Genomic DNA, 23,260 nt, shown 5'->3' on the forward strand with positions numbered 1-23,260 from the left:
ACCTGTGCCTGAGGTCAAGTTCGGAGACACTGAGCTCGGAAAGGTTGCCATGGAGAGGGAGGGACGGGGTGGTTCCAGGCTGGAGGGATCTGAGGATGCGGTCCCGCTGGGTGCAGAGGCGAAGGGAAGGAAGGAGGGCCCTGGATAGGGGCAGAGAGGGCAGGGGCGGGGGGATGTGTGTGCACCAGGCAGCAGAGCCCCTACCCAGGAGCTCTTCCAGGAGAATGGAGGCTAGAGGGCTGGGTCTAGGGCGGAGGAAGAGGGGCGGCCACCCAGGGCCAGGCGGTGGGATTAGATGGGATGCCGTGGGCTCTGGTTCTGTTGCCTCAGTCTGGCATCCCTGGTGCCGCTGTTTTCTAAGGTGGCGCAGAGGCAAAGTCCTTGGCTGCTAACCAAAAAGTCAACAGTTTGAACCCCCTGCCTGTCCCATCACTGTGCTTCCTTACCGGTGACGGCGCAGAAAACCACACGGGCCGCTCTGCTTTGTCACATGGAGTCACTGCCCGGCGGGACTGACACCCGGTCTTCTTTCATTATTGGGGCTCTAGGGGAGGAGGATGTCTCGTCCGTGGAGGTGGAAGGTCATCTTGTCTATAACTTCCAAATGACGCAGCCGAGTGACCATAGCATGACATATAGAAAGAGGCAAAGCAGATGTGGCCAGGGTTAGCAATTGATGATCTAGCTGAAGGCTTTGTGGTTATTGAGTTATTCTTGCAATATCTCTGTAGATTTGGGCTTTTGTTGTTGTTCAGAATAAAATATCCAATACCAGGAGCTTGAGCTCCCAGAACCTCGCCACACCAGACCCAAACTTGGCCTAAGGAAGGGGGGCTTTCTCTCTCCTACGAGGCCCTGCGTGGGAGTGGGGGAGGGGCTGGGAAAAGGCAACATGGGGGTGGCCCACCTGCCCGGGGCCCCCAGGGAGGGAAAGTGGTGACTAGGCTTGCCAGCAGGGGCCTGTACGTCAGCACCAGCTTGTTCCCCATCCTTACTCTTTGTCAAACCACGTCCTACCCACAGGCGACGCGGGACGTGGTGCTGAGCCGAACGCCAGAGCAGAAGGAAGACCGGACCGTGAGCCTGCAGAACGCGGCGGCCATCTACGACCTCTTGAGCATCACTCTGGGCAGGAGGGGCCAGTACGTCATGCTCTCAGAGGTACAGCCTGGCTCAGGGAATCAGACGGGGGGACCCCCCTAGGTCCCTTCCCCACCTCCACCAAGCTGTGCGGCTGTTTTGGGGAGACCCAGGCTTGGGCCTGCCCCATTTCCACCGCTGAGCTAGCTGCCCGTCGCTGGACGTTCTGAGTGTGGAGCGCTTTGCTTTGCTCTTGGTCATTGTAGAGACAAGGGGAAGAATGCCCCACCCCCACCCCACCCCCAATTACTGCAGAGGGGAAGCTGGTATGTGTGCCCATCTCCTAGCAGGGGTCCCAGGCAGAGTGGTGGGTGGGCTGAGGCCTGCCTCCCAACAGGCTGCACAGGGCACCCCGGTGACACAGCTGCCCAGGCCGCGTGCCTCTCCGGGGTGGGCACTCCCCCTGCCCCCAGGACTTGGCACATTTTGGAGCATTCTGTGCAGGCTGGGATTGAAGGTGGGCCTGGGCCAGCCTATGGTGGGCTTAGAAGGACTCCATTGGAGGGTCTGTGCCGTCTGCCGAGTCCTGAACCTGAGATGAGTTCTCACGTGACCCTGGGTTTGATTTTGCCCTCTCGTGTTTGCATAGAGCAGGCTGTGGCCGAGACAGGTGACTTCTTTGCCTGATATTACACCCGGGTGCCTGCTGGGTGCCTTGTATAAGCTCAGGCCTTTGCATTCTTAAAGTATGTGCTAGAGAGGGGGAGGGGGTATTGGTCTGTACCCCTGCCCTGCACCCACCCCACCTGGCAGTGGCTGTACCAGCAGCTCTGTCTTGCTGACTGGCCCCTGCCTCACCCAGACCATGTCTGTAGCGTCTGTCTGACCTCCCGGGGCAGCCCTGGAGAGGGACCACGGGAACTGGGCATGGGAGCTTTCTGTGGCTGGCAGCAAGGAAAACAGCAGGCTGGGTACTGTCCCCATGGCCTTAGACAAGTCAGACAAGCCTCAGCTTCCTCTTCTGTACACTGGGGCAGTCAGAGCCTGCCCCTCAGCGTTAGTGGACCCTGTCTAGAGCCTGGGACCCACACCAGGTGCCATCTGAGCACATGTGAGCTGGTATGACTTTTACGGAGTGTGTGAATGTTGACAGCACTTTTGGAAAGTTCCCTTCGTTCAATCCTGGCACTCCCTGGGGGCGTGCGGGTGGGCAGCAGCTTTTACATGTTCAGGTATGATGACTGAGGACCACAGAGGGTCATGCAGCCCATAGGGGTCAGGGGCCGCAGTTTGCTGGTAGGAACCAGGGTGGGCTTCCTGAAGCTTCCTTTGGGCAGTGATTGCCCTTGAAGGGCATGGGAGTTGGCTGGGCGGGCCAGCCTGGTGGGCATGTGCTGACGGACTCTTTCCCACACCCCCCCCTCCAGTGCCTAGAGCGAGCCATGAAGTTTGCATGTGGGGAGTTTCACCTTTGGTACCAGGTGGCCCTCTCCATGGTGGCGTGCGGGAAGGTAAGGCCAGGGCTGCTGGGAGGCCTACCGTCACCCTCTCTCCCCCTGGGAGGGAGTGAGGTGCCTGAGAGGCGGAAGGGGGCAGGGAATCCAGAGTGTTAGCCCCTAACTCACTCTAATTCCCTGTGTGTGTGTTGGGGGGGGGTGCTATGTGACTCCAGGGCCCCTCCCCTGAGCTACAGGTGGGGTCCGTGGGCGTTTTCCTGTAAGCATGTGTGTACACATGGGACAGCATCACCTTTCGCTGGTGAGTTGACGGCCCCGTCGCGGGGACGGCTGTGTCACCGCAAAGGGGCTTGTGGATCCACTTCGAGCTGTAGCTCTTTCTCAGGAAGGGGACCTGCCATGAGTGATGGGCAAGGCGGAGGGGGGCCGGGTCAGGACGAGCCCTGCCAGAGCAGGTGGCCTAGGTAGCCCCACGCAGCAAGCCCCCTGCTCTGCGCCCGTGGTTCCTCCTCAGGCCAGCGTTATGCTGACATAAGCCTCTATTTTAAGCAGTGGCATGAAAGGAGAGTCTTGCTGGGGCTCGGTGCTGAGGGTGTGGGGCTGAGGCTGCTACGAATCCAGGGAAGGAAGGGTGGCATATGAGCGTGTAGATTGCTGCCAATGCCATGAAAGCACCCCCAACACCCCCGTCCCCCCGCCCTGCTGTGGCTGAGGGAGTTCTTCCCGGCCCATCTGTGTGTGTCTGGTCTCTGAGGAGGCCTGCCCAGGCTTGGCAGTGCCCCCCTGCCTCTGGCGGAGGCCAGGCCCAGTGGGGAGGAGAGCCGGCAGGTGCAGCAGCCCCATGCGGGGAGGGCTGGGGAGACCAGCAGGCCCTCCCCGGCGGGAGGTACTGGGTCACATCCCCTCTGCCCCAGCGTATTCGGTGCAGCGGGAGATTGTTCTAGGAGCATCATCTCCACCATCTCCAGAACCTTCCTGGTTGTCCCAGGGCCCTGGGAGGAGGGTGACCAGACCTTGTCCTTGCCAAGAGCCTGGGGTGGGGGGCAAGGGTCTGTGGTCAGCAGGCCTCCTGGATCATGAGACAGACCCCTTGTGCTGCAGGAAGCAGCAGCAGCCAACTCCTCGGCATCTCTCCGGCTCTTCCAAAAAGCAGAGGCTGTGTTGCTAGGCAACCAGCACGCCAGGGACAAAGAGCCGGCTGCTGCTCTGGCTGTTGGGTTCTCCTAGGGCGGCTCCTTACATAGCTAGGTCTCAGTGGGAGTGGGCTGTGCAGGGTTGGGGCCAGAGCCCCAAATCTCAGGGCTCAAAGGTCAGCAGCCTAAGGGAGCACGCCAAGGGGTGTGGTCAGAGGACCCTTGGTGAGGGGGCCAGGAGACCCCTTCTGCTGCTGCCTCCCGGTCTCTCCTCACTTCTCCCCTTAGGGGCCATGGGGTGGAGTTGGGTGTGGGGGTGGTACTCACAGGATGGGGGTTTTAAGGGGCATAGAGGGCCCACGCACACACCTCCCTGCTCCTGCCACACCAGGGCCTCAGCTCCCGTCAGCTTCCACGCCCCTACGCCCACGCTGCGCCTCTTGTGGCTGAGAGCCTGGAGGGAGGGGGTGTTTGTCCTCGCTCGCTCCCCAGACTTTCTGCGGGGCCCTCGTCCTGCTGGGACTCCACACCTTCTCACTCATGGGGCGAAGGGGCCCTGGGTGAAGACCCCTGGAGTTGGCCTGGCAAACCTCTGCTGCCAGGCCAGAGAGCCCAGAAAACCCACCCACCTGGCTTGTGGAAATACACTTCCTGCGTCTTGTCACCGGTGAGGGAAGGGGCTAGCCTAAGAGAGGCCGGGGTCCTGGGGGCACAGTAGGCCTGGCCCCAAACAGAGTGCCGTGGATGACGGAATTCCCAATCTGCTCTCTGCTCAGGTGGCCCTCTGGGGACAGAATGAGATCTGATTCATGACAGCTCAGCCCACAGGAAGGGCCCCAAACTCAGACCCACTGCCGGCAAGGGGACTCTGGTTCCTAGAAACCCTGAGTGGGGTTTCTGAGACAGTGGATCTTGGGGCGAGCAGACAGCCTCTTCTGTTTCTGTTTCGGTTGATGGATTTGAACTGCCGGCCTTGCAGTTAATAGCCCATTGCCAATCTGTAGTGCCAAGTCTCCTTCCACAGGGGCTCAGAGCATGTGAGTTGTCATCGTTCCCCACCAGGCACCACCCGTGCAGAGGAACACGCGTGCTGGGAAGGCCACTGCTGCAGTGGATGCCTGTGGGTGTGCGCCTGTGAAGAAAGGCCTTCCCCCTGAGCAAAGCGAGCACCAGAGGTGGCACGCAGGATGCCGAGGGGCAGGGGATCAGAGCCCTCCGGTGGAATCCCGGCTCAGCATTACGGGCTGGGTGCTTTCGCACAGGCAGCTTCAGCTCTGCGCATCTCCATCTCCGCTTCTGGAGCGTAGAGGCAGAAAGCCTACCTCACAGAGCCCCAGGAAGATTAAATAAGTATCCGTAAAAGACTCAAAACAGGGCAGCTACCTATTTTCACTTAGGAAGAAACACGTCTGACTTTGTGGGCCGCACAGCGGCTGTCCCGTGACTCCGCTCTCCCATAGTAGCAGGAAGGCTGCCAGAGGCCATGTGGAAACGAATAGCTACGCTGTGTTCTGATAAAACTTTATTTATAAAACCAGGGCCAGTTTGGCCTGTCAGCCGCGGGTGGTTGACTGGTGGCTTAGAGCAGTGACTAGCTTGGGGGTAGGGAACCTTTTTTCTCCCAGGGACCATTTGGACATTTATAACATCATTCAGGGCCATGTTGGTCAGACATTTCGTTAGCCCACCGCGAGTGAGGGCTGGGACTGCTTCTCTTTGGAGCGTGGTGCATGGTGTGAGCTGCCGTTGATGATTCTCCAGCCTTACACAGACATTCCCCAGCCCAGGTCAAGCGTTCGCTCCTTTCCTCCTCCTTTTTTTTTTTTAAATCATTTTATTGGGGGCTCATACAACTCTTATCACAATTCTTACATACATCGATTGTGTAAAGCACATTGGTGCATTCATTGCCCTCATCATTCTTAAAACATTCGCTCTCCACTTAATTTAAGCCCCTGGTCTTTCCTCCTTATTGATAGGTTGTTGCCCGGCTCTGGATGCTGTCTGCTCCCTGGCCCTCCCTCCACAATTGGCCATCCTCAAAGGTCCACCATGGACCCATTAACATAGACGAGTCCCCAGTGCCTTGTGGGAATCCCCGATTACAGTTTGGAGGCTCTCCAGCTCAGCCAGCATCTCTTGTGCCAGCCTTCCGGGATCCCCCACCTCTGCCAGCTGGCTGCAGGGTGGTCCTTGGTGGAGTGGCTGAGTCCACTCATGTGGGGCAGACCCTGGCTGCTCCATGGCCTAGATGCATGTCCTGACCCGCCCCCCCACCCTCCCCGTGTCTCTGAATGGATTTGACCTCCTCTTGTCACCTACAGGGAGAAAGACGAGGCTGTCTGCTCCCACGGAGAGTCACAGTCTCGGAAACCCACCGGGGCGGCCTGTCTGCCCTGTCCCATAGGGTTGCTGTGAGAGCACCGACTTGATGGCAGTGAGTTTGATTTGGGGTCGCTGGCCTGCTAACCCCAAGGTCAGCCGCACTACCAGGAAAAGATGAGGATTTTTTTCTCAGAACGTAACAGAGCAGCTGCAAGTCGGCCTTGGTCGTTGGCCCCGGGTCTGGGATTTTGCCTCCTGAGAGCTAAGGGTCCTGAGTGCATCTTGAGAGAAGCCCCTCTCTACCTGTGGAAGTTCTGGGGCTCAGACCTGGTTCCTTGTAAAGCGCTTTTGTCTGTTTAGCGTCCCACTCATCCGATCACTTATTGGCGAGCGGCATGGCCTCTGTTCTCCAGGAGAGGAGAAACTGAGGCCCAAAGAGGGTCTGGCTCCTGAGGCCAGCCAGTGCCCCCCGTGCTGTGCTCTCCTGGCTCTTGGGAGAAAGCGGGGGGCAGAGCAGGGCTGGTCGTGGGTGGGGCGGCCCCGGGCTCGGTGACAGTGTGTGCTGCCCTTCTTCCTGCAGTCGGCCTACGCCGTGTCGCTGCTGAGAGAGTGTGCGAAGCTTCGGCCCTCGGACCCCACCGTGCCCCTGATGGCCGCCAAGGTCTGCATCGGCCCCCTGCACTGGGTGAGTGAGCTGCGCAGAGGGCAGGACCAGGTGGAGAGCAATGGAGATGGGCATGTGTGTGAGGGCATCTGGGAGCGGCGGTGTCGGGGAGATTCAGGGCAGGACCTGGGCAGGAGACAGGCTTCTCGGGAAAGCTCCAGTGTCCAGCTCCATGGCAGGCGCTCCGATGCGGGTGGAGTCTGTCCGGCTTCCACCTTGACATGCCGTCTCCGGAAAGTCTGTGCAGGGCGAACAGAGGTTCCCCCCAGCCCGAGGAGGGGAGTGGACAAGCAGGCCAACCCATTTGTCTTAGGGGCTTCCATTTGTCCAGTGCCTCAGGACCCACGGGCGATTCTGAGTGGCTTCTCAACGCCCTGCACAGAATGGGGACCCAAACTCTTCTGTAGCCCCTCCTCCTTGGCACACCCCCCCCAGCTGCCCCACCCTCACGCCCACCTGCTCTGCTTCGGCCTCTGCACTGTGGGGAGATGAGCTCTGGGGGTGACGCTCTACCAGGCTGGTGGCCTGTACCACAGCCTCCTGCACACCCTCCTGAAGGCCAGGACCTTGGACTGGCTCAAGAGCACCAGTCGGGTCCAGAGCCCCAGCCCTGCCTGGTCCCCAGGCCCCCAGGCTTTGCAGGGCCCATGTCATGGGCCCACAACACTCAGCCCCACAATGGACAGCCAAGCCTGGCACCTCTGCATAAATAACACTTCCTGACAGTCCAATTTTCTCAACGCCCCCCCCACACCCCAAAGGCAGGGTGGTCCCATTTCTACTCTTATAACCCCTCCCTCTTGGGAGACTCCCGCTACCACCCCACATCGCCTAGCCTTCAGGCCAAGTCCCCCAGAGATGGAGCTGCCCCAGGAGGTGGCCTTCCCCAGCTCCTGGCAGCCCGGTGTCCCGCACCTCACCGTCAGTGTGCCGAGGTGCACCCTACCTCACTTCCTGTCCATCCGGGTCCCCTCTGGGTGCCCAGCAGGCCCTGGGAATGGTGCCATTGGCAACCCCTCCCATACCATGCTATAACCCAGTCAGCTCCCACAATCACTGGCAGCTGGCTCCCACCCCTCCTCCCAGTGTCAGGGCTCAGGGTGGGGGTGGGAGGGGAGGCTGGGCTTTCTCTAGCACAGTAGCACTCTGCCCAGCCCAGGCTGACAACAGCAACACACACTCCCCTTTCTCCTCCCCATCCTCAGACCTTCAGTGCCCGCCCTCATGAGCGAGCCCTGTGGGTGTGGGCCAACGGGGCTCTGACCTAGGGCTTGCACTCTGGGACCAGTCCGTTTAGATTTGGGAGAGCATGTCTTTCTGGCCAATCCCACAATGGCCTCTGGACGTGCGGAGCAGGCAGCGAGGCCCCATGGTGAAGCCTTGCGCTGTCTGAGAGCAGCCTGGTCTCGATGCAGCCCCTAGACTGGCTTCTCTTCACTATACTTGTCTGTAAAGTGGGCACAGTGATAGCTCCTGCCTCGATGCAGTGTCAGCAACTGGCTCTCTGGGGGAGGAAGCGCGGGCTAGGTGCAGTGAGCTATCCCCAACGGCTTCCCCGAGCCCCATCCCTAGTGGGAACCCCCTGAGTTCCTTTCAATGATGGCTGGCATCTGGCACCTTGTGGGGTGTGCCTCAGGAGCAGCATTCTGGATGCAGGTGGAAAGGAGGTGCCCTGGCACTGGAAGGTGGGGTGTGAGGGGAGCCCCAGGCCCCTGCTTTCCCCAGGGCTTCCTAGGGGGTCCACGCACTGCTGCCAAGGTCCCCAAAATACCCGTCTCCCCAAGGGGGCGGGGGAGGGCATCTGCACGCCTCTCGGCTGCCAGCTCCCAGCAGAGGCAGCCACGGGCCCACCCCTCCAAGGCCACCCTTGCCAGGAAGCCCTAAATTTAGGTTTCCCCGCCGCCAAGGAGGAGCTGTTTCCCTCGGCAGTAATTACAGTAATTATGTGCATTCAGATGACAGGATAATAAAATTAGGATCCAATCAGTCCAAATTGAACTCAGATGAGCTAGGAGCAAAGTAATCAATGACAACACAAATAGAAAAGCCCAAAGGGAAGCTTCCCCACGCAGACTTGTCACGAGGACTGGGGAGAGGGTGCTGGTAACCTCCGAGCAGCACCCTGTGTGGGCAAACGGCGCTGAGCCGGGCTGGGGCCCCTGGCCTCCTCCCTGACCTGAAAGCCGCAACCCTGTGCTGCCATGAAGGCCACTCACACTTGCGCTGGCGCTCCTGTGGGGCCCCTGGGACACAGTGGTGTCCGTGTGTCCTTGGAAACCCCAGCCTGCGGCTCGATGGTGGACACTGCTTGCTGGTGAGCACAGTCAGTCAGCATCCGAGTCTCCTTATATGGTACTTGTCGCGACTAGGCTGGGGACCCCTTGTGTAACCCTGTCTTTCACTCTGCCCCACAAGGAACCCCACATGACTTAGAAGATGGCTCACAGGTCACAGCTTGCTTGAAGCGGGCAGGTGGGAGATCTGCATTTGCTGGTGCCTGCACTCAGCGGTCATTCTGGGTGCCTGGGCTGGCGCTGGGCAGGCAGCAGGGGAGCCCAGAGGACAGCACCCAGCTCGCTGCTCTGGGGCCGATGGCAGGGGTGCTAGCGCTGAACTCCTAAAGCCCTCCGACGCCGCCTCCGACTCTGGCCTTCCCAGCTCTTCCGGCTGGCATCCACCGGGCGGCCCAGCCAAGCCCACAGCAGGGGACAGAGATCTGGGGGTGGACAATTTGGCCGAGCTTACGGGAAGAGAGTCTGAAACTAGGACACTGGAAGAACGAGTCGTGCTGGGTGAAACCCAGCAGGGTGGACTGGTGCCCAGAGGTGGAGCACCCGCTGTCCCCATGTCCTGTCCCTGGCCCAGAGCTAGTGTGGGGCACCCCGGGGCTGGGTCCGGGGCTTAAGCAGAAGGCTTCGCCTGGCCCCGTCCTGGCTGTGGTGGGGTTTGGGGTGGAGTTTGGGGTACGACAGCCCTGGCCCGTCTCGCCCCTGGGTATGGGCGGAGCACCTCAGATGACACTGATGGAACCAGAGAGGCTTCGGCAAGGCCAGTGTCCTTTAGGGTGGACGTGCATGACTTTCAGTGCCCCTCCAGATGTGGAATTGAACATGGTGCTTATAGGAGGTGCAGGGTGTCTCTTGTCTGCCTCCCCTGAGGGGGAGCAGCTGGGGTAGGTGCAAAGTGCATCGGTTTGGAGGCAGCGGGCCGAGGGTTCAAATCCCCACCTCACCACTTACTAGCTGTGTGTAACTTGGGCGAGCCCTGGGCTCTGCTCTCCTCGCCTGTAAGCTGGAGTCTGCCATGTCCATCATTGCAGGGTGGCCGCAAACACCAGCATCGAGGAGTGACCCTGCTTTAGCCCTTCGCATGCCCCTCGGACATGGAAGCGTTCAGAAAGGATGTGTTTTTGTGAGCTGTGCCTTGCTTGGGGTTTCAGATTCCAGGGGCGGGTGGAGCCAGGCAGATGAGCCGGGGAGAAAGGATGCCAGCTCTCTTGCCACCACCAGCTTGTGGAGAGATTAGCAGGCGCCCCTCCTCTTCCCTCCTCCCCCTCCTTCTCCCCTCCTCCTTTCTCCCTCCTTCCTCCCACCTTCCTCCCTCCTCCTCTTTCCTCCTCCTTCCAACCTCCTCCCTGGAATTCCAGTTGAGTAGCTTCCTGGTGAGTGGGAAGGAGCTAAGGAGAAGCTGCTAGTGCTCTTTAAGCAAAGCTCCAGGGGCCGAAGATTCCCAGGGCAAAGCCTCTGCCTCCCTGTGAGGTGGAAGAGGCCGCCTGGGCCAAAGGAAGCAAGCAAGCCAAGCAAGCAAGCCGGGGGAAGCCCATCTGGGCCAACACAGGGCAAGGACAGATGGGAACCTGCAAGGAGACCAGGATCTGTCCTGGGTTGTGAAACATGTATCCCTCTGTGTACCTTTCCCAGATGGCCAGAGAGGAGAACGAAGCATGGAAAACTAGCAGGTGGCCAGCAATTGGGCAGCTCAGGGAGATCCTGGCTGAGAGGCAGGAGATCGGGGCTGAACTCTTGGCCCCAGTGGCCTTGGGCGGCCACTTCAAGCTCCTTGTGCTTCAGAATCTGCAGCTGTTTGAGCACCTCTCCCACAGGGAGCTGGGATGCTCAGATTCACTCCAGAATTGCGAGGGGAGCAGGCTGGCTCTGGCCGTGTTTGAGGATTGCCCTCGCTACAGGGGGCACTGAAAAGCAGGGCGTCCGTGGGAGGAGAGAGACTGAAAGAACTACTTTGAAGCCCCCTCCCCATCGTGTGCAGGGCCAGAGGGAAGCGGATGCTGGGAGCCAAGCTGCTCGTAGGAGCAGCAGCCCAGACCACTCTGGAGGCCGCCCAGAGGACAGGCAGCCATGGTGACCCATGTGTGTCTGCCGGTCACTGTTCTCAATGGCTGGGGTTTGGGGGGAACAAGTGGGTTGCCAGGCCTTTCTTCTAAGGCACTTCTGGGTGGCCTTCAGCCTTTCTCATAACAGCCATGCACGCATGCTGATTGCCTGTCCCCTTCTGGGGCTCCATTGGAGCTCTGGCTAACCAGACCACAAGCTTAGAGCCCACACAACAACTACATAGACTCGTCTGGCAAACCCTGGCTGAGGAATGCCAGCCAGCTGAGGCTCAGGGTGAGCCACCCATCGGACAAGCCAGGGCTGTACACTGTCTCTTTTTAAAGGGAAAGGCTGCCGAGGTCTAGGATGTGTCAGCTGAGTACGTGTGCTGAGCCTGGCTGGGCTCTCTCTGCACGGGCTGTAGGAAGCAGGCTGGCGTTGGCTGCGTCTGAAGGATGTGGCCAGGGGAAGCAATATGTGGTGGTGGGTGCATCTCTGGACCCTTTTATCACTTGTTCTTGGTGGCCCATGGGAAGCAGGCTCCCGTTTGAATGGAGGTTCCTAAGCTCCTGAAGACAGTGCGGGATGAGCCGGACCAGCAGTGGGCACCTAGGAAGGAGCGGAGGAGCTCCTGGCTGAGCCCTCCTCTGCAGTCCACACCATGCCATTGCCCTGGAGTTGACACTACTGCATGGCGTGAGACAGAGAACTGACCCGTGTTGGTCCGGGTGGACTAGAGAAACAAATTCACAGACACTCATGTATAAGAAAGGGCTTTATATAAAAGAGTAATTGTGTATTAAGAAAACATCCCAGCCCAATCTAGATCAAGTCCATCAGTACAATATCAGTCCATGTGTCTGTAAATTCTTCGTCAGACTCACACAACAAATGCAGTAACACCGAATGCAGGAAGATCACAGGCCAGTGGGTGGAAAGTCTTGTGGATCCAGTGGCGGTGGAAGCATCTCAGCGCTGGTGTGGGTCTCCACGTGGCTCCTCCAGCTCCAGGGCTCTGGCTGCCATCAGCATAGCTCCATGTGGCTTGTCAACAGGAATGTCTCCCAGAGAGACCCAGCACAGAGAGTGGGTCTGGCCTCCAGCAAGCTATTTATCCCCTTCGTACCTCCACATGAGGTCATCAAGCTGCGGCCTGATGGACAGGCTAGGCTCCACCCCTTCCTCAAGTTGACCGTGGATTATGTCACTGCCCCCACAGAGTTTCTGTGGCTGTGACTGGACCACTAACCGCAAGTCAGCCGTTTGAAACCACCCGCTGCTTCTGGGAAGGAAGAGGAGGCTTCCTGTTTCCATCAAGAGTTCTAGTCTCACAGTGGACGAATGTATGGATTGTGATAAGCGCTGTAAAAGCCCCCAGTAAAAGTATTGTAAAAATAAAATTACAGTCTCAGGACCTCACAGGAGCAGCTCTCCTGCCTAGAGGGTCACTCTGAGGTAGAGTGGATTCGATGGCAGCAAGTTTGGGTTTGGGGCGTTTGGGGTGTGAACCTTTATGGAAGCAGATCGCCAGACCTTCCCTCCTTGGTGCAGCAGGGTGGGTTGGATCTGCCAACCTTTAGGTTATCAGCTGGCTGCAGATGGCCCTGCCACCCAGAGACCTCGGCACCACTCAGTGGAGCCTTAACCCAGGGCCACCCCTGCCCCTATAGGCGGAAGGAATTAGTAGGAGTGACTAGAGTTAGGGCACAAAGTCCCAATATGCCAGTAAGGACCTTTGGACACTGAGTGGCTGACCCAAAGCCTCAGGGCTGTTGGAAGCAAGCCAGGCTGGAGGCTGACTCCGTGCTCTCTGGACCGTCGGACTAGGCCTTCAGGTCAGGAGGTCCCCTGGCCCTGAGTCCTTGGCCACATGATGCTCAAGGCCAGGGCCCAACTTCCCAGACTCCTTCACCCTTGAGAGGCCAGCCCACCAACCTGCAGCCCAGCCACTGCAGCAGGTGAGAGGCCCGCCCTGGTCAGTGTTTGCCAGGGCCTGCGTCAGCTCCATCCCTCTTAAGGGCTCAACGATTTGTAGCCTATGCAGTGGGCTCTTGGCTCCCCTCTGTGTGCACCCCACTCACTTGGCTGTGCACAGCCTCAGGGGGACCAACCCCCGCTCCAGGCCAGAGAACCATCAGGCTACACAGCTGGGAGTGCTAAGCAGAGCTTGGGGATGGGAGCCGGCTGCACCGGCTTGGGGATCCGCTGTGGTCTGAGTCTCCTGCCCAGTGGCTGGCGTGGAGGAGGGCTCTATGGGGACTGTGCTGCCCTGCCGTGAGGTAGCCTGGATCTCAGGAGGAGACAGCGTCCCTGCTCTGTGTGCAAACGTTTCTCAGCGACATTCCCGGCAGTTGGTGGGAGGGAGGGGGCGTTTCTTGCACTCTGCTGCCTGGGGGCTGAGTGAGCCCCACGGTAACCCCCAGGTGCCCCCTCCACAGCTGGCTGAGTGTGGGGGCAGGGGGCATGTGCATGCTCCTGAGGCTCCCTGTGTGCTCCCTGCAGCCAACATCATGGACCTCTTACGGTGCTGGGTCACACGTGGCCCAGGCTGGTCAGTTCCATTCCAATTAGAACGTCCTTCCAGCTCTGGGGTCAGAAACAGCCCCAGGTCTTTTTCCCTGAACTGTTTGAGCTCCTCACCCCAGAGAGCAATGGCAGACGGAGCCAGTGCCGGTGCACGCTCAGCAGGGCTGGCAGAAGCCCACCCAGGGCCTCCCGCCCCCAGTGGCCTAAAGAAACCATATAGGAGGGCAGCTGCCCAGACCAGCGCTCTCACCAGAGGAGGCTGTGAGCCCAGGGGTCTCTTTGGAAGGCCAAGCCCTTGACCCTGATCGCTGGCAGAGGAAGCAGCTTCTGTTGCCTCTCCTCTCTGGTCGCTCCACCCACCCACCCATCCATCCACCTGCACTTGTCCAGCCTCACCCTGGGCTGCTGGGGTCAAGCTGGGTGCCACCCTTAGGCCCAGGAGTTCTACTTGTTTTTCCAAAAAGGACTGGGCGGGCAGGTGGCCACCCCGAGCCCACAAAGCCCTCCTCCTGGTGACCACCCCTCTCCTCTCTTGCAGCTGGAGGAGGCCGAGCGCTTTGCCAGGATGGTGGTCGACCTTGGCGAGGAGGCCGGGGAGTTCCTCTCCAAGGGCTACCTGGCACTGGGTCTGACCTACAGCCTGAAGGCCACTGATGGTGAGTGCCCGTCCCAACCCCACCTCTGCCACCCCCTCCCCTCCTCTGGGGCAGAAGTCATCTCCGCCTTAGGCACGCACATGGCCCGCTCCTACACACGTAATCGGCCCGTCTCCACTCTCCTTGGGGGTCACCCTTCTTAGAGGTGCCCACCCCTCTCTCCCCCGTGGAACCAGCTCACAGCACCCCTCCAGGCCCAGCCCATGTCTGCACACCTGCTGTGGTCCGTCAGTGGGCATTCAGCCCTCCAAGCCCTCCCGGCCTTTTTCAGCCCCCGGCATCTGGCACCATGCTGGGCGCTGCCCTGACAGCTTGAGGGAGAAAGGGTGATAGACCCCGATCCAGAGCAAACCTGGAGGAGTCAGTGGCCCCACCCACACAGTCCCCAGGGGACGGAGCTCTATGCACTGGCCTCAGAGACCCTGCACAGCAAGGGTTAGCACAGGCTACCTGCCTACCGTGTACCAAGGTGGGCGGGCATTGTAAGAGGTCAGGTGTGGCCCTTTCTCAGCAACTGGCAGGGCTTCTGCAGGGTGTGGGAGCCTTTCTCTCTGCCCTGAACAAGGAACGCCTGGGCACCTGTCCATACCCAGGGAGGGAGAGCATCATCCTGAGGCTTCCTCTGGCCAGAAAGAGCCCTCTCAGCCCTGGCCGGCGGGCAGTGAGTCAGCCTGCCGCCGTAGAAGGAGCTGTGGGTGCCTGGGCCCCACCAGGAGGGAGGCTGGACTGGGCCTGCCTGGCAGGCCCTTCCAAAGTTTCCCAGGTGGCTCCGCAGGCAGGCAACTATCCAGAAGGTTGTCCAGTGTGGGTCCAAGCAAGGAGGCTCGTGGGTACAGAAGCCTAAGGGCACATGACCAGGGTAAAAGGCAGTGGCCTCTGGAACTGGGGGCTTCCTGGGTGTGGCACTCGTGCCACACCCGCGGCCCCGGTGGGAAAGACGGCTATAAGGTCAAAGGAAGTCGCCCAGAAACACGTTGGGAGGCCAGGCTGGGTGGGTGGGTGGGTGCCCCCCCACACACCTCCTTCAGTGACTGTGGCAGTGCCACTTGGGCTCAGGCATTTGCCGGGCAGGACCCTGCTGGGGCCTGTCATGCAGGGTGTGTGTGTGTGTTGTGGTCAGGATCTCAGGGGCCAGCTCCTCTCGGCCATTCCCATGCCTGTCTCCGTCATGTCTCCTGCAGCAACCCTGAAATCCAAGCAAGATGAACTGCACAGGAAGGCACTGCAGACGCTGGAGAGGTGAGGAGCACCCCCAGTCCACTTTGGTGGCACGAGGTGACATTCACGTGCTCATGGGACTCTGGAGACTGTCCCCGTTTTACTGACCAGGAAACGGAGGCTCTGAGTCACACAGGAACAAGGACAGGCTTTGCTGTGGGGCAGGTGGGCTCGAGGCCAACTCGGGGCTCTGCTGCCCACCCCCATCAACACGGGTAGACCACCCACCCTCTGCTAGCAGCTGGGGCCAAGGCAGCCCTAGGCACAGCCCCTGTACCCCTGGGCTTGGAGTGGCTCTAAGATGGTAATGATAGCCACTCGTGGAACAGGGACAGTGACATGAGATGAAGCAAGGGGCCCAACAAAGTGTTTGCCTCCCGCCAGCCCCGGCCCCAGCATTGCCCTTACAGGGAGCCCCTGGCCACTTGGGGGCAGGGAGGGAACCAAGTGGCCCCTCTCCCAGCAGCTACCCCCACCCAGGCCACCCCTTGTCAGCCTGATGCTTATTAACTATGACCACCTCCCTCTCCTTTCTCCACCCGCTGCCTCGTCTCAGCCCTCCTGTGCAGAGACCTGCTGGGAAGGAGCCTGGCCTGGGCCCTGTGTGCCTGCCTTGTGGTGACACATACCTCCCCTGCCTGGCTGGCTCCCGCTCCGACTTCCTTCCTGGGCTCTCAGGCTACTGAGATGCCCCCCAGCCCCCCACCCCTTTCCCGCTTCGAGCCAGGTTTCACCACCATGCAGAGCTGGCTGGGCCCCTCTGCACTTCTGAGAGCTGTCTGCCCAGAGAGGCTGTCCCTAAGCCTGCCACCCTCAGGGAGGTGCTCTGTCCTGGTGTCCTGGTTGGGGTGACCAGGCCACAGGGTGCACGGGGGAGAGGCCTGCACTGTAGTCACCCCTCCCTTGCCACGACTCTTACCCTCCTGTGGCTGCTGCCTCCAGGCTGTGCCCTCCCAGACTGTCCACACCCAAAGCCAGCACCAGCCCCCTCAGTTACCTTCTGCCGCCTGTGGCCGTCCCCCTGAGCCATAGGGCGCACAGGGCTGGCATGCTGGAGGCCCTGTCGCGCGTGATTGCTAGTCCCGTGGTGCTGATGTGCCCTCTCTCCCCACATAGGGCCCAGCAGCTGGCACCTGGTGACCCCCAGATCATCCTCTATGTCTCTCTGCAGCTGGCCCTTGTCAGACAGGTGGGTAGACGCTGTTCCTAATCCCCAGGCCCATGTCACCTCCTGGCACAATGCCCGGTGATCTGTGCAACTGTCTGCAGGTGACATACCCTCTGAACTTCACCGAACTTCACTTTCCTTACAGGCGTAGAAAGCCTCGTCTTTCTCCCACAGAGCCGGCCGGTGGTTTCAAACTGCTGACCTTGGGGTTAGCAGCCCAACGGCTATCCACTGCGCCACCAGGGCTCCCGCGAACGTCACTTCCACGCCCTCACATAGGTCCTGGCCCCAGCCAGCCCTGTGTACAACAGAGCCAACCCATGCCACCGTCCTTACAGCCGTCCTGCCAGAGCCCACTGTTGCAGCCACTGACCCTCCACTTTCCCAAGCATGAATCGGGAGGTGTGGGCGAAGCCCCTCTTCCGTGGTGGGCACACAAGAAGAGGGCATTCCCCTGCCCACCGGCCCCCAGAATATCTCAGGCTCCGGAGGAGCTGGCTCGTGACCATAGCCAGCGTGACTTGGCATCTTTGCCTTCCGCTAGCCTTCCCTGGGGACCTGGGCGATAGAGCAGTTGGCACTTGGAAGGTTCTGTGTGCCTACAGAGCTTCCCCCTGGCCCCGTGGACACCCTTGCTGGCCTCGTCCTCGGGGAGCCAACAATGGGCTCCCACCCACTGACTGAGGTGGCCCCACGGGAACCACATCCCTCACATGCACCCTCAAGCGGCCTTCCTGAGCCGAGCTGCTGGACACCGTTTGTCATGGGACACAAGCCAGCTGCACCCGGCCCCGCCCCCAGCCCAAGTGTCTCCTTTGCTCCCTGCCCAGTGTGCAGTGCACTCACCCAGCCTCCAAAGCGGGCCTTGGCATGGGGCTTGTTCTGTGCTGGACCTAGTGAGGCTGATGGGGCACCTCCCACCTGCACTCACCAGCCTGCTGTGGTCAGCTGAGGGGCAGCAGGGCTGGCGTGGCAGCTGCTGTCCCCAACTGATGAGGGAGTCGGCCTTAGTCCCACGGGGACCTGAGGGAACAGGCTGCACGTTTATACGGAGCCCCTGCCGCCCCCGGAGAACCCCTCCACCCGCTCCAGCGCTGCCTGCGCTGCCCCTTTGGAGACCGGGCACATGGAGCCTGGCTCAGCCGCCAGGAGGTCTGCTTTTCTGGGCAGTGTCAGTGTTAGCCTCTCGTCTCAGCTGCAGTTCAGCGAGCTGTGTCCTCCTCCTCTGGCATTCGAGCCCCACTCCATTTCCTGTCCGCTTTACCCTGCCTTTGGCTGGGCTCTTTGGCCCCTGGTGCACCCCTCACCCTGCACCTCAAGCTTTGCCCCGTGCCCACATCTGCCCTGCCTTCTGTGGCTCTCCTGCCGAGCCCCACTTTCCCGCACTCTGGGTCTTTCTGACTCAGCCAGGTCATCTCCCAAATGGCCCGCTATCATTCTCCCAGTCATATGCGGTTTCTCGCCCTTGCTCTTGTGCCCCATCCCCCGCTCAACCTGCTCTGCCCAGAGACTGCCACCCCACCCCCTACCCACTCACCCGGTCACCCCTGAATGGGCACTGGGTGCTTCTCAACTCCACCAGGGACTGCTGGGTTTGTGCTTCCCTAAGAGCCAGGGGGCCCTAGTGGCGCTGTGGGTTAGGTGTCGGGCTGGCAACCACAAGGTGAGCCATTCAAAACCAACAGCAGCTGCTTGGGAGAAAGATGAGGCTTGCTGCTCCTGCAAAGACTGAACCTCAGAGACCCAGAGGGCCACTCTGCTCTGCTCTCCAGCGCCATGGGGAGTCAGCTTGACCGCCGTGGGGTTGTCTTGCCGATCAAGTTCACGAAGCCCCTTTGGTGGTCCATTTTCCATATCTTTAATTATCTCCCATGGATGGCATTCAGCTGGTGGTGGGCCAGGTCAGCCGGTCTGGTGCCTGGTTTTCAGTGGGGTGGGGAGTAGGAGGTGGCACAGATCTGAGCAACCTTGTGCAGAATAGGAGCCCCCGAATGGACTCTGGCCCTCCAGCCCATCCTGCCTAGAGCAGGTTCCCCAAGAGTAGGGGTGGCCCAGGACCTCTGAGACAGGAGGCTGAACACCCAGATCTATGGTCTCTGGGCCCATGGTGGCCTCTGGTCACCCCCCTGTGCCATGAACTCAGACCACACCTGCTGGGATATCTTTCAGGGCCACCCCCAGAGCAGCCTCTGCAGGGGCTCCCCAACAGCCGCACACAGTCCCTGCCAGCCGGCTCTACAGGGCCAGGCCCGGCACATGCCCGATGTCCAGCTCTGGGCAGCATGGCCCCGTGGCCCTGTGTGCACCCTGCCTCCTCTGTGCCTCAATATCCCAGTTCCTCTCAGTCCCTGAAAGGGCATGGCAGCCGCCTCCAGGGTCTGAGCCAGGCCAGCAGCAGATAGAGGGTGGCCCAAGGCCTGTGTCCCACTCTGCCCCTTAGCCCCCAGTATTTTACTCACGCCTAGTCTGGTGTGCCCTCCTTGCCTGGCCCCAGTCCCCCAAGCCCTGGGGGGTAGGGCGTGTTCAGTGGCAGAGCCACCGGCCTACGTGGGCAAGAAGTGCAGGTGGCCAAGCAGCAGGTTTCTCTGGCAGATCTCCAGCGCCATGGAGCAGCTGCAGGAGGCCCTGAAGGTCTGCCGGGACGACGCCAACGCCCTCCACCTGTTGGCACTGCTCTTCTCTGCCCAGAAACACTACCAGCACGCCCTGGACGTCATCAACATGGCCATCACCGAGTACCCCGAGAACTTCAAGTGAGTAGGGCCCCCAACCGTGGCTGGGCCCAGAGCCCCTGCACACGCATGTCCTGCCCGGCACTAGCCACTCATCATGCGCCCACTGCCTGCGCCTGAGCTGCAGAGGCAACATGGGGTTGCAGGGTGGCAGAGGGGCTCTTGGCAGGGTGGGCACGGTGGACTCTGGCTGCTTCCACTTGGCCCCAGGCTCAGTGTCCACTCGAGCCTCATGCACCAACCCACCCTGCAACTTAAGGACAATACTGACACAGCCTGCAAGGGGTGGGATTCTACAGTGGGCTGGCCTGGCAGAGGTCAGGGGGTCGTCCCCCTGTCCTCCCTCCTGTTCCTCCAGCTCACATCAGCCATGCCCACCTCTGGAGGAGGCTCTCCACATTGTCCCTGGCTGCCCGACGGGTGGCCCAGACAGGGCGATGGGCAGTGAGTGGCTTGGGGTCCAGAAATACCACCAGGCGCCGGCTTTAGAGAACAGAAACTTACCCACTCGCCGGTCAGGAAGGGGCCGCTCCCTCCATCAGTTCTGGAGACAGACCGTACCTCAGCTTCTGTAGCTGCAGCGCTGCCGGCTTCCGCTCAGGTCCACGTTTGTGGACACTCTGCTCTTTCTGCATCTCAGAAGTGATCGGTTTGGGGGACACTCTACGCCGAGCTGTCCTCATTAGCATGTTTGGAAACAGCGCCGCATCCGTCCATCATCACCCAATTATGTTTCTGTATTTTCCGGTGGGACACGATTTAGTCCGTCTGTCCATCCGTCCGTAGCAGGGAACTAGAGCCCTGCTGGGCCAGTGGGGGCAGAAGGGTCTGTTGCCCTGCGAGAAGGGAATCGGGCGAGGTGGTTGGGACTTCACCGGCGCCACGGTGGCACAGTGGGCTGTTGCGTGAAGGTCAGGAGTTCAAACCGACCAGCTGCTCCGCAGGAGAAAGAGGAGGCAGTCAGCGTCAACCAAGATTCACACTCAGACACTGTCTTTTCGGGTCGCTGTGAATGTGGGTTTGGGTTTCCGACTTTGGTAGAACAAGGCCGTTCCTGGGAACCTACAATGAGGGTCTCTCGGCACCCCTCCCCAGGGCCTGAGGGACGGGCCCTCAGAACCTTCCAGGGGCCTCCCCACTCCATCCAGTCTGTGAGGAGGAAACTAGGGTCTGGGTCTCCCCGAGAGCCAGTTCAGGCCAGCGTTGTAAGCAGGTTTGCAAAGGGTGGTGGTAAGCTGGTAGGGGACTGACGGAGGGAAGCTGGGATTGCCCCGGCCCAGAAAGCTTTCTTCATGGGGAGCCTGCTAGCTCTGCCCACCGCAGCCCGTCAGAGAGGAGGCTGACCCCAGAGACCCCCTTCCAGTGGCACTGCTGTTGGTATTTGGTTTATGAGTTCTTTTCGCATGGCGGTTGGGGGGGGCTCCACCACAAAACAGACACCGCTTCGCTAGTTTCTCCGGTTGTGACTCAGTGGCCTGCGTCACATTCCGCAAGTGGTCCAGCTATTCTCAGCCTCCGTCTGCTCCAACAGTGCCCCCCTGGTGGCTTTAAGTGGCTGTTGTCATTTCAATCCCCATCCATCCATGTTTAAGACATATTATGCTGAAGGCAGACTTCTTACCAGTTAAGCTGTTTTCAGAGGACGTCTGGGGTATTTCAGGTTAAAAGTTTAAAGCTGATCTCAGGGCAGTAGGACCGTCCGACCCCACGCCTTGAGGAAGTGTGCAGTCCATGAGAATGTAACATTCTCTTCTGCGTTGTTGCGTGTTGGATCAGGGTTCTTCTGTAGAATCTTTAATCCACACAGTTCAGTAACAGGAGTGGGGCACCTCCTAGCTCTTCCGGTCTCATGGCAGCTGTTCACTGGGGCCCACCATTCCGTAGCCCCTTCCTCATCCTGACTCTCCTCCTCCCTTTGATGACCCAGGTGACTGGAGACCAATTGTTGGGCCTTGGGTGGCGGCTCATAAGTGCCTCACACCTCGGCAGTGTAGTCTGTATCCAACTAGCTAGGAGGTAGACTGAAAATGGTCAATGCGTTATTAGGTAAATTGGCAGAGATGATCCATTAAACATGACCCTAAACCAAGAAACCAAAGTCCGCGAGCCTTTGGGTTGTACATAGCAGCCCCAGCAGTGACTTGGGTGGGGGGGGGGATGTCATGTAAATCTGTCTCAGCCTCTGCAGATTCAACTTTTTATAGGTGGAGAACTTAGCAGTTAGTCAGCTGGGGACCCCACCCTTAACCACTGTGATCTTTCCATCACCGTAAACCCACACGCTGTGAGCACTGCTCCTGGTTCTGACTGTGAGCCTTGCTGGGCGGCTGTGGGTGGCCGCTTCTTCACCGAGCCTCCAGGCAGGTGCTTTGGGAGTGGCAGTGCTTCCTCGCCATGAAATCCCCCCCGGTGGGCCTCACAGAGGGGACTCGGCTGGTGGGACCCCCAGGGTACTGGGCCGGCCTGCTCTGCAGCCCCAGGACCCCCACCTCTTGCCCGAGCCTTACCCTGCTTACCTCACCCTGACTGCACCTTTCCAACAGGCGTCAGCGCCACCCCCCTCCCAGGTGGGCCACCAGGTGTAAGCCGAGACTTTGCAAGGCTACGGCCTCGACTCTGCGTGGGGGAGCTTATTAAAACTGCGCTCACTTCCTTTCAAAGGCAGGAAGCCTAGGAAGTGCTGACACCCAGGCCCAGGTGCGCTACAACAAGACCTACTGTGTGTGGGAGTGGGGAGAGGGATTCGAGACTGTGCAGCAGATGGGACGGACTGGTTCTGATGGAAGCCCAGCAGGGGATCGGACTTCATTCTGTCCATTCGGACCCTCCTGGGATCCCCAGTCCCAGCTAAAGGAGCCCCTCGGTCAGCACCCGGTATCCTACAGCTCAGTGTCTCTTCCTAGCTTGGGTGTGACCTTCCTATGGAGAGGAACCCCCCTCCCCCCCACCTTGTGGCCTGGTGTAGAGCCCATCCTCCACTTTAGAAACCCAGTTGAAGCCCAGCCGTGTCTAGTGCTGCCAGGGTTTGTCTTGTGTTTGGGGCCAGGTCACCCTGCTCACCCTCTTTTCTTCACTGTTCCCTCCCCCCACCCCGCCCCGCCTGGCTGGTGGGCTGGGCTGGGAAGCCGACACTTGCTACACCTGTTGCTGCTGTGGCTGCGCCTCCTCAGGGCCCCACCTCCGTCACTGTGACGGCTGGCCTCACCGAAAGTGAAGTTGGCCACTGTCTCTTAAGCCCATGGTGGGCCTCCAGGACTCAAAGGACCCGAGCACCTCAGGTGATTCCCCCAGCGCTCCTAACCCAGGAGAAGGTAGAGGGCCCCTGTGTGGTTGTGCTGCTGTCGGCTGGGGAACACAGTTCCCTAAGGGTTGCCTCTGCTGTGAGGACAGAGCCCCCCACACGCCACGAGGAAGCTCTCAGGAGCTTTCCAGTCCCGGGGCTGTGGCCGGCAGACAGCAGGGACCGTGCTGAGGTCGGAGCAGAAGGGAGCGGAGCCTTGGGTCCCACCCACTCAGCCCCCATGGGGTCCTTCTGTCTGGTTGTCGTCACCATGGAGATGTGCCCCAGGTGTCCGGGACTGCTCACTGTGCTGGCAGAGCCCCACAGATCCCAGGGCCGTGAGGAGCCCCATCTGGATCCTTGCTGGCCCTCTGGAAGCAAGGATGCTAGGGGTTGGGCCCCCATCCCCCCCCCCATCTCCCACCCATCCCTGTTTAGTGACTGACTAAAGCACATGACCATGGCTCTTTGTGAGTGAATCAATACTATCTCCTACAGATGCAAACCCGGGGTGGGTGGGGGGGCGGAGTGTACAGGACCCCGAGGATTAGCAGGAAATGTCAGTGAACCCAGTGTGGGTCAGGGATCATGGAAAAATATCATTGCTCTTCGATGGAAACTTCGCCCTGCGCCTCCAGCTGCTCCCTGCCTGGAGAGCAAGCGTGTGGCTTTGGCTTCAGTGGTTGCCAC

At 60.2% G+C, this 23,260-nt stretch overlaps 1 protein-coding gene across 1 annotated transcript in view; it reads left to right on the plus strand.

Annotated features, from left to right (window-relative positions):
- Positions 1-23,260, plus strand: part of TTC7A (tetratricopeptide repeat domain 7A) — a 118,547-nt gene that overhangs the window by 61,753 nt on the left and 33,534 nt on the right. The window contains exons 9-15 of the mRNA XM_004699755.3: positions 1,024-1,161; positions 2,508-2,591; positions 6,576-6,680; positions 14,055-14,172; positions 15,354-15,411; positions 16,507-16,579; positions 19,151-19,311. Coding sequence (XP_004699812.1) covers positions 1,024-1,161; positions 2,508-2,591; positions 6,576-6,680; positions 14,055-14,172; positions 15,354-15,411; positions 16,507-16,579; positions 19,151-19,311 — 737 coding nt within the window. The remainder of the gene's footprint in view (positions 1-1,023; positions 1,162-2,507; positions 2,592-6,575; positions 6,681-14,054; positions 14,173-15,353; positions 15,412-16,506; positions 16,580-19,150; positions 19,312-23,260) is intronic.

This window comes from Echinops telfairi, unplaced genomic scaffold, assembly GCF_000313985.2.
Source record: "Echinops telfairi isolate 266 unplaced genomic scaffold, ASM31398v2 ScPeMD7_7475;HRSCAF=8513, whole genome shotgun sequence".
Classification (NCBI taxonomy): domain Eukaryota; kingdom Metazoa; phylum Chordata; class Mammalia; order Afrosoricida; family Tenrecidae; genus Echinops; species Echinops telfairi.